At 37.9% G+C, this 16,557-nt stretch overlaps 1 protein-coding gene across 2 annotated transcripts in view; it reads right to left on the minus strand.

Annotated features, from left to right (window-relative positions):
- Window positions 1–2,673: 2,673 nt before the first annotated feature.
- Window positions 2,674–16,557, minus strand: part of epc1a (enhancer of polycomb homolog 1 (Drosophila) a) — a 37,032-nt gene continuing 23,148 nt past the window's right edge. For both annotated transcript variants that reach the window (XM_007259675.4, XM_007259674.4), the window contains 12 exons: window positions 14,291–14,436; window positions 13,222–13,428; window positions 12,459–12,607; window positions 11,028–11,175; window positions 10,732–10,890; window positions 10,444–10,533; window positions 9,883–10,031; window positions 9,433–9,773; window positions 6,370–6,479; window positions 6,138–6,279; window positions 5,361–5,697; window positions 2,674–4,388 (listed from right to left, as the gene is read on the minus strand). In XM_007259675.4, coding sequence (XP_007259737.1) covers window positions 4,319–4,388; window positions 5,361–5,697; window positions 6,138–6,279; window positions 6,370–6,479; window positions 9,433–9,773; window positions 9,883–10,031; window positions 10,444–10,533; window positions 10,732–10,890; window positions 11,028–11,175; window positions 12,459–12,607; window positions 13,222–13,428; window positions 14,291–14,436 — 2,048 coding nt within the window. In that variant the 3' untranslated portion in view covers window positions 2,674–4,318. The remainder of the gene's footprint in view (window positions 4,389–5,360; window positions 5,698–6,137; window positions 6,280–6,369; window positions 6,480–9,432; window positions 9,774–9,882; window positions 10,032–10,443; window positions 10,534–10,731; window positions 10,891–11,027; window positions 11,176–12,458; window positions 12,608–13,221; window positions 13,429–14,290; window positions 14,437–16,557) is intronic.

Below are 16,557 nucleotides of genomic sequence, written 5' to 3' on the forward strand. Positions count from 1 at the left end.
TTACGATGCCTCTGGTCTCTTCAGAATCCATCCTGCTGCAGCTCATCAATAAAGATGAGTGAACCAGTTCTACTGGCAGCCAAACATGTCGATTCCACTGTTTCACAGATCTGCTATTGGATCATGTGCAGTTCAGATTTTGCAGCATTCAAAATGAAAGACATCAGACAAAATGAAAAGAGTCGACAAATATATATATATATATATATATATATATATATATATATATATATATATATATATATATATATATATATATATTATGGTGTAAGAAAATATCACCATAATTCTTTCCAAGACAAAAACAAAACGAAACCAATTACTCTCTATTTTTGTACAAAAGATTATCCTTGGATTGGAGCTTGGATTTAATATCCAGTTTTCTTCATGGGCATTCATTTACAGAAAAGTATATGGCATAGGACTATGACAGCCCATTCCCTTCACTTAAAATTAAAAAAATAATCCAGCACAGTCATTATTTTGAAATAGTATGTCATTATTTTGAGATACTATCTTATTCTTTTGAGGTAATAAATCATTATTTTGAGATATCAAGTCATTATTTTGGAATACTATCTCAATATTTTGAGAGAGTAAATCAATATTTTGGGATACCAAGTCATTATTCTGAGATACTATCTTATTATTTTGAGATACTATCTTATTATTTTGAGATACTATCTTATTATTTTGAGATACTATCTCAATATTTTGAGATACTAGCTCATTATTTTGAGATAAGATGTTTGCTTTTTTGGGGGGGGGGGCACAGCCGCACTCTTAAACACGCTAAAATAGTAGTCCAGTGTGTTATTAAATTAGTCGCTTCTCTCCAAGGTCATGAGGCTTTCTTTTTTATATTGTGTGATTCCTCTGAAAGCACCAATATTTCATGATTTGTAAATCCATGTGTGAAGCAGTCCTCAATGATGGTGTCAATTTTGGGTCTTTGTTTCAACTGCTTTCCTAACTTTGTGCAGTCAACTTGAATCTCAAAATAGTGACTTAATATCTCAAAACATTGAGATAGTATCTCAAAATATTAAGACAGCAGTTTAATTAATAATATTTCTTAAAAATGTGCTGGGTTACTGTTTTTTAGGTGGTGGGAACGGGCTTCCATACAGGGCAACAGACACGGTGTTCTGTCAAGTTGTGCTACCTTGTCGAATCGTGCTACCCTAGTAGTATTTAAATTTAAATTAAGTCAAAAATACAAAAAAAGCACCATATTAGAAAATAACACTCAGCAGAAGTCTAGGTAGGAAATGCGGACAGGCTAAATTAGTGTATCAGGTAAAGTTAAAAGTTAAGGTTATACACGTGATTAGAAGTTTTATAGTTTATTATGTTAAACTGCTATTTACAGCTAAAGACCAGTTGGTAATCTAGAAAAAAAACAATACCATATCCTCATTATCCTGGTATGTACATGCTGTACATAATATACATTTAGCTCACTAGCAGAAGCATTTAAAGGCTTTTAACTGAAACAGCTAACTAACTAGCTAACTTACATACAACAGAAGAATATAAAGTCAGGTTACATGCTAAGCTAGCCAACAGGCTAAACCGCAGGTGCTAAAAACGATGAGACCCTTTATATCTGCTTTCACCGCTGTCAAATTAAATCTATTTAATATTAACTAAAGGTTTAGTCTTTAAATTCCAATTTCTTTTGTATTTTACAGGTTAACTTACCTTAAAATGTCTCAATAATTAATCTGAAAGTTTCCCCTCCACTGAGAAGTTGCCATGTCAACTCTGTTAAGCTAGGTAATTTAGCTATCTAAATTTCTAATTTAGTTAATAATGTGGAACTCATTATATAAATGTATTACACACACAGTGATCTACTTTAAGTGTACTTTATGAGATGTGCATTTCATTTTCCAGCAGGACTTGGCACAATGCCCACACACGGCCAAAAGTACCAATTGGTCTTTAAAAATATTTTTTTGACACTGATTTTCGGATTTTCATTTGCAGCAAGCCATAATCAAACAATAGAAGAAAAAAGCTTAAAATAAAATTACTGTGTGTAATGCATCTAAATACGAGTTTTACATTTTGAACCGAATTACTAAAATAAAATAACTTTTCAATGATACTCTAATTTTTGAGATGTCCTAGTAAATTTGTGTTTACTAGATTTATGAAATACCCAGTATATTTTATAATTCAATGCAGCCAATAGCAAGAAGCTGTTCAAATACATATGAACTTTACTGCCGTTCTTGAGTTTGTTCTTGCAGGGCAGGTAATCTGTCAATAACATTTGCCCCAAGAATGCAAGTCCCCTTTTCTTGTTCTTAATATTAAAAACACATTTTAGACGTCTAAAATGTAAAAGAAAAATGGACATGCATTCTTGGGGCAAATGTTCTTGACAAGTTACCTCTAACCTGCAAGAACAAACTCGCGAGAAAGGCGGACCCTTTTGTAATGCTAATTATCAAAGAGCGTACGATCAAACTTACGAATAAATGCATTATCTAAGAACATCTTTAAAGCCTAGAAGTATAAAGTCTTCTTAATATAAAATGCATTGCAATAAATAACCTTAACCTTTTGCTTCTCATAAAACGTGTCTTTATAATTTTGCTTTTGTAAGAAAAATCATATCATTCACAATTTCATCCACTCAACAAAACACCACCACGCACTTCATTCGACTTAACCTGGGCTTTATTGTCAGATTTCTGTGGGAACTGTCACATATCCCCCCTCACACTTTAATAATATTTCATCTTTTTTTTTTTTTTTTTTAGATTTCCAATATTTTTCATTCTTTGTCTGCCACCAGGTTGGACTAGAGCTCTGGAGGGTGTTCAGTTCAGCCAGTGGACTGGGCATCGGAGACCTGTGCTCCGGACAAGCCAGGACTGCAGTACTGCAGCCTTGCCCGAGAGCCATCCTCTTCATGGAAGAGACGAAGCAGTATATTCCCAAAGGAAGGCACACCTTTTAACTTGTGGTTTTAGGCCTTAAAATAGTCTGGAGTCTGTTGGTGCGGTTAGAGACTGAGGTTGAGGAGATCGGAGCTGGGCAGCGACTCCTGCTCTCTCTCTGTCCAGCGTGTCTTGGAGCTGAAAAAATATGACACGGTCACAGCAATAATGGACTGTCATTCGCTCATTAGTGAACGCTACACTGACGAGCAACCAAAAACGAACTCTTCCATTACGCGAAGCACAAAGTCGCTTCACCACAAGAACTGAAAACAAAAACTAACAAAACAGGATACAAAAATAATTGTCTGTTGTTGTACAAATAAAATAATAATAATAAAAAAAAAAATCTACAATGGGAGGCAAAACATTTCATAGTATGAAAACAAATGACACAAAAGCAGCGATAATCATTACTGAAGTCAACAAAAACAATAAAATACAAAATAAACAAAAACAGTGCTTAGTTGAGATGGAAGCCATGGATGCTTCCGAGTGAAGACTTGTCCGTTACTTGTTTCGGGATGATTAGTTAAACAGAAGATTTCTCTAAACCCACCATTCCCAAAGCCTTTGAGTTACCCAAAAACTACATACCACAACCCACCCTCCTCCCCTCCCTCAGAAAAAAAAAGAAAAAGGTAATGCGGGGAAAGAAAATAAATAAATAAAAAAGGCAGTGGAAAACAAAATGCAATCTTTCTGTAGCATCCAATTGATTTGCAAGAGAACCAGTAGAACAAGAAAATGAAGGGCCAGAAGCTGAAAATCTTTTAAAGAAAAGAGATTCTAGCTACCCAAACATCGAAACAGGAACAAATGAGGGTACAGTGTTCATGAATAAAGAATGAAAAACAAACAAAAGTGTAAACACAGCACAATAAATAGGTAAAACAGCAGGTTTCCTCACCATGCACAAAGCAATGATTCTCAAAACCTTTTCTTCTGCTACACGGCTCACGCACACAATCTCTCTCTGCATTCTTTTCCTCCTCCTCTTTCTCCTTCTGCTTTTGTCATTCCCAAGTGCAAAACATCACAAATGAACAAATCTGTTTTCAAGTAACATATATACAAGGTTTTGGGGGGTGGAGCAGAAAGGTTTACAAATAGGCAGTTACTGTACATTGAATATTCACCATATTCTTAATTTACATATGAATTATTTTCTCTTATTAACAGTAACGAATATATATATTAAAAATTGGGGGGTGAAGAAAAATTATATTAAAGAGATGAGATTCACTGTCGAGGCCTGACAGTTGCTGTGGAAACCCGCTGTCCCTTTGCATTCCCGAAAGCAATTTGGTGCACAGCACCAAAAGATGGACTGGGCGAGGAAAGTGTCGCCCAGGCAACGGTCACTACGTCACTTCCATAGCGACTGTGTTTTCCGCTAGACTGAGGGACTGCTTTTCCGGTTCGCGATTCTCCCTGTAAGAAGAAGACCAAAAAACAAGAATAAACAACGTGTGAGTAAAGCAATGTTGTTGTTCTAAGTAAAATGCAGCACAGATATGAGCAGTGTAAAAGGTGGCACGATGAAAAGTCTAAGCAACATCATTCCCAGAAGATTTCTAATGCACTCTTGGACAGCTCTAAACCAAAAGAGCAGGTGTGAAAGAAAGGTGCTGCAAACTACGGCCTGAACCATACCACAAAAAAATTTAGAGAAGTTCTGATCAACTATATCATGATTTGGTTAAACATTAGAAAGAAAAAAAAAAATGATCCAAAACCTCAATTTCTGTATCTACAACGTATGTATCTACTGTATCTGTAAATTATAAAGTAAAATAAAATAAATCGGAGGGTGATCTGTTACTCAATCGGCTGTATGTTTTGTTTGCAATGAAAAGAGTCGGAATCTGGCAAATAACCACCCAATGCACACTTTTACACAAACAAACTCATGTAAAATATTGGAACACAGCCCACATAGTTGATAACAGAACAAACCAAAGCTCTTTATTACACTTGCTGAACTGCAGTGTGACACCAAAACTAACCAGATCACCTGTATTCAAATGTGCAACCAACCTGAACATTGTTTTGTACTTGGGTCTAGACTTTCAGGTGTTCAAAATTACGGCCACGTCCAAAAATAAACCTCCATTAAACACCTCACAAACAAGGCCACTCTAAAATTTTTACCCATCATCTGTATTGTACTGGCTTTATAATTTCACACAGAGCTTAGAACATAATTTGATGCAAATTGAAGAATCCCAGTGCTTACGACATACCATAGAATTTGCTTTACATGATCTATTATGAATAATTAGGATGTGCTGCAACTTCGCAACACTACAGGATTCCCAATAATGGTATATTTATGATTCCAAAGGACAACGTTCGCCAAATGCGACCCAGTATGCATACAAGAGAGTAGCTGTGTGGACTCACCCAGGCGTGACTTTGGGGAGCTGACAGTTGGAAGCAGCGGCTGCTAGTTTTAAGGCAGCGGGCGGTACGCCGCCGAGACTTCTGGGAAGGTGGCGTGCGATCTGGGGAGTCGCCACACTCAGACGCAGATTGTTCCCAATCAGAACCTGAGGAACCGCGTTGGCAGTATTGTTACCATGGTTGCTGAGTGGGTTGTGTGCATTGTGGACAGAGCCTGTGGTCAAGCTATTACTATTAGTAGGGGGTAAGATAGGTGGGGGAGAGGTCATCACTGGAGATGGGCTTGGGAGGATTGAAGCTGATGATGTAGCAGAAAGTTGTAAGCCCTTGTAAACTCCTGGAAGACAAGAACACAGAACAGGATGATTAGATGAAATATACAAAAACAAAATGAGAGCAGAATTTATAGGATCTACATGTATTTAAATATGTATGTATCTAAATGAAATTCCATGCATCTTTTAATAAATTAATAAATAAAGCTGATAACCTTGATAAGTATAGTCTTATATGGACTATATGGACAAAATGTTTTGAGACATCTGCTCATTCACTATTTATTACAAAATAAAGTATTGAACGTCTCAGGTTTTACCTCTTTGTGTTTGGACCACAAAAAACAAAATTGTACAGATAAGTAGATACGTTTAGAAAGAGTGTGAAGAGTTTTTTCTCTGAGATTTACAAAAAGTAATTCTTCAGGTCCAGATCCGGCTATTGATAACCATTTTAAACCATTTCTGGTGCTCTGTTTTGAGGTCTGCTTAGACTACAAACCTGAGGCCTGGAGGATACCATTAACTCCACTTCCCAGAACACCATCCTCTTTGACTTTGAGAGTCAACAGCTGGTCAGAGGTGACTAGAGCAGAGGCAGCAAACTGAGCGCTGGCTGAATCCAAAGTCTTGGACACAAAAGACTGTGGAAACAGAGAAAATCTTAATTAGTAACAAAAACATTCTCCCTCAAAAACAGATGATGAAAACAGAAGACAATCTCCCTCTCACACCTGTGTATTGTTGGAGGCATCGCTGGCCTGCTGCTGGATCTGCTCCAGCTGTTGTTTCTGCATTAGAGCCAGCTGTTCTTGATGCTCCTGGTACTGCTCTGCAGTGAACACTGAAACACACAAACTGCACTCAGTATGCAACACAAACAAATATCAATAAAGACTGTTACACAGGAATTACTGCATGTTTGTGTACTTCATCCTCTGAAAAGCAGTGTGTGTCTGACGTCTGTTTATGTATCTGGCCATCTGTTACTACTGTCCATCTGTGCTTTTCAATAAATAAATAAATAACCTGTACATAACACAAAACCCTGTATTCCAAGCCCAATACATTTCAAAATTGAGATTGAACAAGCACTAAAAAAACAGAAGACATCCACACAAAACACTGGGATGGTCTACTGCAGGGGTCAACAATTAAGTTTGTCTGCGGGCCAGATATTTTCCAAGCGGTCACAAAGCAGGTAAACCCAAGAAGAAAGGAAAAATTAAATTAACACACACACACCCCACTCCTCACGCAGGATCAAACCTGTCTCTTCATGGTCGCTGTCCAATAAACTACCGCTGCCCCGGCTAGTGAATTGGGACACAGCCGAAAAAAACAACAACAAAAAAAAAAAAAAAACGCCCTTATAAGTAGATAGGGAGCCCAAAAGAATGGGCGGAAACTAGTCACACCGAGGATGTTAACTACCTATTATCAAATACATGATAAAATTTGGGAGTATTTAAGATGCTAACTAAAACAGTCTGTCCAGTAATCATACAGGAATATGGTCAGGCAAATCTCACAACATCGAGTCAGGCCAACTGCATATCCAATGAACTAGGTTTTGGTTAGTGCTTGTAGTAAGTTTGCTCCTCAACCCACGCATTAGACCAAATATAACAAAAAAACAAGTATACGTAAATCAATTGTGTAAAACTGTATATCTTAAACCCTCTAAAAAGTGTACATTAATCAGCCCAGCACACTGAGAATCAGCAAGTACCTCTAAGCTCAGGTTGATTTAACAAAGAAAAGCACATCACCTTGTGAGACAATTCACAGAATAATAAAAAATCCTTGCACAATAACAAATTACCAAATATTGCCTGGTAATCTTCATGCAGCACTAGACATGCCCTCAATTAGTAACAGTGTGTATATATATGTATATATATGTATATATATACACATATATATATATAGGCATATTTCATGACTGAGCTCAAACTGACTGTGAAGTGAGTAACAGCTCATTACTCTCACTCACTGTGTTTCTGTTCCCAGCACTTTGTGTAGTACATTGTTGTAACAAATTACAGACTGGTCAACAACTTATAACTGTAGGTAATAAAACTCCTGGAAATTTCTACACTTAAAAATATAAACAATCTTGAAAGCAGTACATTTTGTATTTGTTATGCTATATTTACAGAATTTACTTTTATTTATGTTTAGTGTTAGATTTTTGTTGTTACTTTAATTTCTGTAAATGTTGTCCACCCTCCCTCACACAGCTGCTACAAGACAACATTAAAATGCTTTCTGCAATCACATTTCCAAAAGAAGAGTTTCTAGAGAGTCACAAATGCAGACAGGCATTTATAAAACACCGCCACCAACACATCTCTTAAATGGAATACAAACTAACAAAGGCACAGGGGAAATGCTAGAAATCACTACTCTTGAAAAACACAACAAAAAGGCAACATGCTTAGAAAGCAGGAACAGATTAATACACAAGGGGTTCAAGCACCTGCCAACATGTTCTGAAATTTAAAAGCAGTGTGTTTACTTGTATTATGCAGTGGGGCTTGTATAATAAAGTCTTGAAGCCCAGCATTCATGAGGTTATGCTGTTGGATCAATGATTGTAGAAAACACTGACAGCACATCCCTCTAAATTTCCCATACCATCTCTAGTGTCCAATTACAACAGTTAGGTTTTCCCTATGCTAATAGTTTAACATATGCAGCACATAGGCAAAAGTGTAAACAGTTACGTTCACAATGCAGATGTGATTCCAGGACAGTAGTGGTTTGTGTGGCGCAGTGGATAACACCACTACCTGCCAGTGGGAGACTGGGGTTTAATTCCAGGTCTTGATGACTATGCTGCATTACTCCTGCATTAAAAGAGTCCATGCCATAAATGTCAACTGTAAACCACCAGTTGGTTGTCTACATGAATGTGTGACCAAACAGCAATGCTACCTTAGCCTGGTAGCAAATTTAACACGAACAACATTGTCTTTATTCTATAAAAGAAAAGACAAAGATACACTGATATCCATGACTTACATAGTGGTAGAAGAATTAAAACCCAGCACACCATTAACTCACTTTACTTCTTTTTCCACATTTTACCCTTTCATTAATTAAAGGCCACAAATAGCACCACATGCTTTAGTCATCTTTAACCTACACACACACACACACACACACACACACACACACACACACACACACACACACAAACACACAAACACACACACAAACACACACAAACACACACAAACACACACAAACACACACAAACACACACAAACACACACAAACACACACACACAAACACACACAAACACACACACACAAACACACACAAACACACACACACACACACACACACACACACACACACCTCACTGTATCTACAATATCTCAGTGCATGTGTCAAAGCAGACACGCACAAACCACACACACAGCCACTCAAGACATAGTGCAGCCATACAAAAGAGAATAGGAAAGAAATTAATTTTCTCCACCTACACAGCCTTCTCCCTCTCCCATGAGAATGCCCCGACACAGCAATTCAAACAATACAGCTTAACACCTTCTCAAATGAGAACGTAATTATAGCACCACCCACACACAGTTAATATTGTACCATGCCATACTGTCAACAGCTAAAAACCAAAGCCAGATTTCTAATGAAACGGCTGGGTTCAGTTCTGCTAAGTTCAACTTTCTCTCACTATTCTTCTCCAGGAGAGGTGGCATAAGCTCATCAACTAAAATAAAAGCGAATTAACTGCGTGCATTTTAGCACATTTGCCCACATGCTCACTTACCGGCTGCAGGCGTTACTGTAGCAACTCCTCCGGCCGGCGCGTTAGTGCCTGATCCCGCCGCAACGGTGGCGGCAGCTTGGCAGGAGCCCCTGCCCGTTAGTGTCCGTGGTTTAAAGTGTCTCCATCGGCAGGCCTTAATGTTGCGGAGAATCTGCCTCAGATGCAGGGAAGAGGAGGGGCAGGGGGATGAAGCTGGCGATGAGGTGGGCGCCACCGTAGAGTTACTGTTGAAAGTGTTTCCTGGGTGAATTGAAGAAGCAGCAGGTGATAACTCTTCTGAAGTTGAATCCAGACTGTGGAAAACGTTGTCTAGATCCGAGTGGGCACGGTCCAGGAGAACTCTGCACATTGTGAGAACACTGATGTTAGATATCTGGTGAACAGCAGGAAAATGTGACTAGAATACTAAAGAAAACTAAAGGCTACTCAGTACTCCTGTGTGACGCTCACCTCCCACCTCGTCCCACTCTTCGGCGTGCGAAACCGAGACAGCGGTGCGGTGCCGACAGGCTGGTGAGAGAGTACCGGAACCGCGGGTCACAAGACCCACCTTCAGCCTCACTACACCACGGCCAACCACCTCTCTGATCCAAACGAGCCTAAAATGAGTAAACGAAGGGAGACAAGAGCTTTGTGAGAGTCTGCAAATGTGAAAATAAGAGGAAAAGCTGTTTAAGAAGAACTTGGTTGGAACTTAATGCTTTTTTACAACTGAAAACAACAAATGTGTTGACGATTTTTCTATGTAACGTTTTTAAATTATTTTTTTTTTTTTTGTGGGTTTTCAAAATAGTCATATGTACTATTTCTATGCACTGTATATTTCTACTATATTATTACTATGTTTCTATGTACTCTATACTGTATATTCCTAATTTCCCAGAGGGAACACTTCCGAAGGGTTCAATAAAGATCTATTAATCTATCTATATGAAACTAGTGTACGACCATTCAAAAAAACTAAAATAAAAATAAATTCAATCTGATTGGATGAGCAGAGGGAAGACTTACAGCACGGTAAACACAGCCAGCTTTCCTCCTGAAGGCAAATGGTCCATCAGGATCATTGTCCTCCTCAGCCTCCGACGACCCAGAATGCATCTGGGAAAAATAATAAATAAAAAAATGAAATCAGCATAGTACCACAAAAATACATTGTGTTTTAGGGCACATTAATGTATGAGATCTTAATAAGACCATAAAATTTTATAAAGTGAGGGTTGTCAAAAAATTCAAATCATCTAGATTAAAATAAAATGTAGACTTATTTTTATATCATAGGCAACGATATGTACATACCTGTGAGAACGGATCTTCATCAGAGCTGGGAAAGTCATATTGGTTGAGGTCTTTTGGACTGAAAAGGGATGGGCCAGACTGTTGTGGCGTGGAGAACGGCTGGGCCTTCGGTTTCTTCTCATATTTCCTCTTAGTGCGGGACACCTCTGTCTTCTCCGGCTAAAGATAAGGAAAATAGGACAGAATTAAAACTAAGACAAGACTTGTGGACAAACATAAATTCTTTAAATCTTGCCATGCTTTTACAAATATTCACAACCCAGTAGGTCTGAATGATGCATAAGGCAAACCCTTACCTTAATCTTAAAGTCCTTGGGCTCAACATGGTCTGTGTGGCGGTACTGGTTGCTGCTGACCAAGGGAATGATGGGAATTTTGTAAATGGGCTTGGCCATGGCCAGTGCCTCTGCCATGATATCAACACCAAAGTCGGACATGCCATTCCTGAGGACAGACCAGAAAATTGGTTAGAATTCTTTCAAAAATTCTGTTGATTTCATATATAAGCTTACACAAGTCAGCAGATAAACATAAACTCTTTTATTTCCAGTTCTATTGTACTGAGACCAGCGACTACTCCTGAATCCCTGCAAACATCATCTTTTATTTAGAATTCAACTAGCCCATCTACTAGTTATTCAATTTTTAAAAAGTTTGAGACAGCTGTTTTAAACTAATTCTATTCTTTTTTCAGCTTTTTAAATAAAATGTGGGGTTCCAAAATAGTCATTAAAGAGTCAGACTGATAATAAAAACTGGAACAACAAAGAAATCCCATCGGCCTCTTTTACCTTGGAACGAGTATTCATATATCTATTCATAAACCAAAAACTAAACCATTATCCCCAATGAGGTCATAGACTTACTACTTTTCAAATGGACTCAACTTTGTGACCTTCACATGTGGGAAAGGTGAACTTTAATTGGTCATTTAGCTGGAAAAAACATGGCTACTAATTAGCCTACGTGGAGGAAGCTCAGCTGATTAAAAATGCATGGACTTTCCCCCACATTACACTTGCTCATTCTCACACCCACTTGGAATAATGCAGCCGTAATTAACAGTCAAGGTTACTGGTGCTGAAAATGTGGCGAGACTCTTGACTATGGAAGGTCAAAGCAAGGTGTGTTTGAATCACCTGGCTACTTTGCTGAAAGCAAGGCATTTTTCACCTGAGCGTGTCTACATTTTAACCATGAGGCTTTTCCAGGTCAGACACCCAAGAGACGTTGCAGCTTGAATGTTTTGGCTGCCTTGAAGACTCTATCTGGGCCATCTAAGTTACTTTCTTTCTGCCTGCTGAGGAACTGTTAGCGTGGCTGCACAACATTGGAAAAATACTAACATGGCAAAAAATTCTTTTTGTGATATATATTGTGATATTAATATAGAAAAATACATTTGCAGATCCCACAAAAATTACCAGAAGTCAATAACACAGAAAGACAATTTGAAAACCGTGAATGTTAAATGTCTAAATGTCATGAAATGAGAGGTCATTTATTTTGTCTGAATTCTCACATTGCCATGTCTATGCTGAAACAATATATTGTGCAGCCCTAGTTGGCGCTACTGATTAGTATCCTTGAGACTCAATAAATAAGAACTCAATAAATAAAATAAACTTAATTTCTGGCATCTAGCCAGAAATTAAAACCCACACCCACACACGCAAGAACTAAACTGTGTGGAGAAATGCACACAAAGTAGAAGCATTTTTTTGTACCTCTTCTCCACAATCTCAAGAGTGAGGTGCAACAGTTCTCTCTTGCTCTTCTCACGTTTCTTGATCATCTCCAGAATGGTGACTGCCCTACTCAGGTCTCTCCTCAGCTTCAGCATCTTCTCATACGATGCTTCGTCATTCTTGCGGTTCTGTCGTGTGAGAAACAAAGTAATCAAAAGTAAATTATTTATTCAATTTGCTCTTTTAGACTGAAGATAAGAAAGCCTAATAGCAAAGTGACACACATGCCCAGTATTGGTCAAGGCTTTAAAGCAAATATCTAAAGGGATGGATTAGCCCAAGTTATCGATTAAACTACATTTTTAATGTCATTATTTAAATCCAAGACTAGACACTTGTGATGGCCGACTTAGATATACTAAAAATATACATATATAAATCTAAGTTTAATCAAAACTTAACTTTACATTTAAATTTGAGAGATACATTTTATGTATATTATGTAGTTTTGTTAATAAACTTTAGAAAACTGCTTCGGACTGTGGTCCTAGATGGTGAAAATTAGCTATGCTGCTCCTTTCTTTAGCACAAGACTGTACTCTATTCCATGCAAACAACTGGTATTAAATCAATTAAACTTATTAAAAATCACAGGTGCTTACCAGCATAGCAGGTGCAATATTACAATATGGTACGTTTTGTTATATCTAGTATAACAGTTTTGGATGTATTGAACTCATGTACACTTTGTGAACAGTAAGTGTACACCAACACCAGCACCTTTATGTCCACAGCCACTCACCTTTCTGGTTTGCATTTTTTCAGTCCTGCGCCTGAAGGCCACATAGGGGTCACTGGTGCTGGAGCCGTCTCGCTTTTCCTGTTTGACTGTTGGTGTGAGGGAACCATTTTTACACGATTTCCTCTTCCTGCTCCAGTACTCAAACACCTCCCTGATCAGCTCATCATCTTCCTTCAGTAGGAGCTTAGCTTCTTGCAGAGTCACTAGCTGAAGAGAGAGAGAGATAAAGAGAGCAGGATTAGGGTTGAGACAATGGGCATTTACAAACCTTGACAAACTCATTAAGGGGATGTCATATGCTCTCTAGTAAAAGTAAGATATCCACAGTAAGGAACATTATTATTATATTGCATAAACCAATTGTTGTATTGCAAAAACTACAAAACTCAATAGTTCAGTTTTTCAGACTTTTCTTTTAAATTGAAAGTAGCAGTGTTCCGGAATAGGAATAGGGCAAAATATTATAATAAATGGCATCATTGTGCTTTTACTTTTTACCTAAGCAGCACTGCTAATGGTGCTGATACAAGAGCTACTGTGAACATGGAAAAATCTAAAAAGCAATCTCAAGTCTTCATCTGTTTATTCAAATCATCAGATTTATTCACTCTGAAGAGAGACTTCACCACAATGCTTGCCCTTGAGCATGCTCTGTGCAATTATATGTTCTTACCAAAAACGTACAGACTGTCACTATCAAGGCAAAGACAAGACAGGAGTACAATTTGTAGTTAAACTCATAAGTAGTCCCCCCCACCCATTGTGGAAACTCACTATGTATTTACTACCATCCCTTATGCGGCACATTTAAGGGGGTAATCTCTACCATTTTATAAAATAAACTTCATGCCAAGGTTTTAAGTAGTTTTAATCAGATTTAAGATGTAATACTACATCTACCACTCAAGCTTACACCTCCACAAGAACCATAAGCTCAATGGGGTGCACAATGGACTGAGACTTTGGCAGTCTTTATAATAATATCCAATTAACTTTTAATTTCAGGCTCAACAGACTAAAGTCTCTAGAGTCAGTGTCTCTCTTTGTGTGAGGTTATGAACATTAATACCTGCTGGCCGCTGCCTTTTTCCAGGCGGTCGATCATCAGCTCAAACTGCAGTGCCCCCACCTCCATCTTTTTCTTCAGCCTGTTCACAAACGCCTCGTCTTCAGAGTCCAGGTCATAGTCTGGCTGCTCTGTGTCCAGACTGAAAGCTGTGGATCAAACCGAAGATGAAGTTAAATACAATCCAAAACTAAGCCACCAATTCATTTGAGCCTTTTACCTGTAAAATACATTTTAGATTTAACTTCACATTTATTTTCCAGACCCTTTAAAGAATAGCCAAACACTGTCTGCCATAAAAACTAAACCAGAATCTCAGAACTGAGAAAGTGGAGCAGAACTACTGTTGGGATTCTACCAATTGGAGAATAATTAGATTTTCAAGCCACTGAGCATCATTTCAAGTAAAATAAAAAGGCTATTTAAAAATTATACTGGCTGTTAATTCATAAGGGTATTTTTTGTCCTGTTTATCAACAGTTTCCTTCAGCGCACAGGCATGATTTACAATGGAAAAATGAGCTGTGTATTTTTTTGTTTTTACACTTCAACTATTTTCTTTTTTAATAGTACTTTTTTTTATGTTTAAAATAAAGTTTTAAAAAAGTCAAAAGATTTCTGTTTCAGATAACCCTAAGAGATATAACTAAAAAAAATCAGAAAAAAACAACAGGTAAGAATATGATCTATGGCAGAATGTTCCCACACACTCACACTATAAATTCTACCAAAACACCACTACCAAAAAAAACCTCCATGACCTTCTTGAGGTCATGTAACACACAAGCAAAGTCTACTGCACAATCATTAAGAAAAAATTAGACATTTTAAGTGCATCTTATCAGTTAAACAGATGCTGTGAAATATGTAGAGAACTGTCAGAATCAGAGTATTGTGATATATCGTGATACCGGGTTTGTGATATCCCGGTGATTAAGTGATTACCGATTCTAGTCAAAAGCCTTCAAAAACCACAAGCTCAAGTGGTAAATAAGCTCAAGAGATGGGCAAAGTTTCAAAAGGGTCAGGGAGGTCCACTTTGACAGTATGCTTTAAGTATTCAAACATTAGCCTTGAGCAGATATTTATTAACATGATAAACATATTGCAAAATACTTCACTTCTATGGGACTTTAACCTCAGAAGTACATTACCTTACATACACACATTCAGAATTAAAGCAAGAATAGTTTCATTCATTGTACCGTCCCATCTGCAGCCAGACACCCACCCCAATCCCCTGTGTGTGTGTGTGTGTGCGCGCTTGTGTGTGTGTGCGCTTGTGTGTGTGCAGGAGAGTGCTCAGACATTCTTTGACAGCAGGACACTTTCAGTTGCTATTACAGACACCCCAGAGGCTGCCAGACACACTTACACTCATCCACTCGCAGCACATGCACACACACAAACAGCCAACAGATGCACTCATTAACCCTATCTAGAAGACTTCTTATACAATATGACTCCGATATACCAAGCAAGATACCTCTGCAGACAGGTTGAAACAGACTGAGGAGACAGCGACCTGAAATCCAAATGCATTATAGAAAACCAACCCGCCAACCACCTCCTATACCTGCAGTGTTTCCACTGCTGAGGAAAGGTGACTAACAAATTCCTAAGCACCTTGTTCCAGCATTACAATTTATATGGAATCAATGCATCTTCTGATAATGACATGCAAATCAGAGAGGGTCACAGCTGGATATAATCTAAGTACTTAGATATATGTAGATATACACCACTTTACAGAGCACACCCACTAGAAAAGCAAAATTAGGATACAGCAAAGTAACCCTAATATTTAGTAGGGTTGGGAAAATATATTAATATTGTATTGTGGCAATCCTAAGATCCGCCCCAACAATTTGTCTTAAAAAATTTGCTACTTTATTACTCCATGGTGGCTTTTTTGAGTCCAGTTAAACCAGACTGGTTTGTTTTTACCTTTGCTGTGATTAATTCTGGCCGGTCTGAAAACAGTAATCTAACATTTGAACAGACCAAAACAACAGTACCAACACCACCGAGTTGTCTGTTCCCCAAAAGTCTAGAGTAGGGGTTCTCAACTGGTCTCATCCCGGGACATTTTCTCATGCTCATTAAGTCGCAACCCACTTTTATATAGCATGTATGCAAAGTGAATTTAAGAGCAGTTGTTTAAGAAACAGAGGAGAACCATGACAACTACATGTATAAAAGTTACTACAATAAAATAAAAATAAGGCCACAAAAGGTTTCACTTTTCACTATTTCACTTCTCTGCATAT

The sequence above is a fragment of the Astyanax mexicanus genome, chromosome 15 (assembly GCF_023375975.1).
Source record: "Astyanax mexicanus isolate ESR-SI-001 chromosome 15, AstMex3_surface, whole genome shotgun sequence".
NCBI classification, from domain to species: domain Eukaryota; kingdom Metazoa; phylum Chordata; class Actinopteri; order Characiformes; family Acestrorhamphidae; genus Astyanax; species Astyanax mexicanus.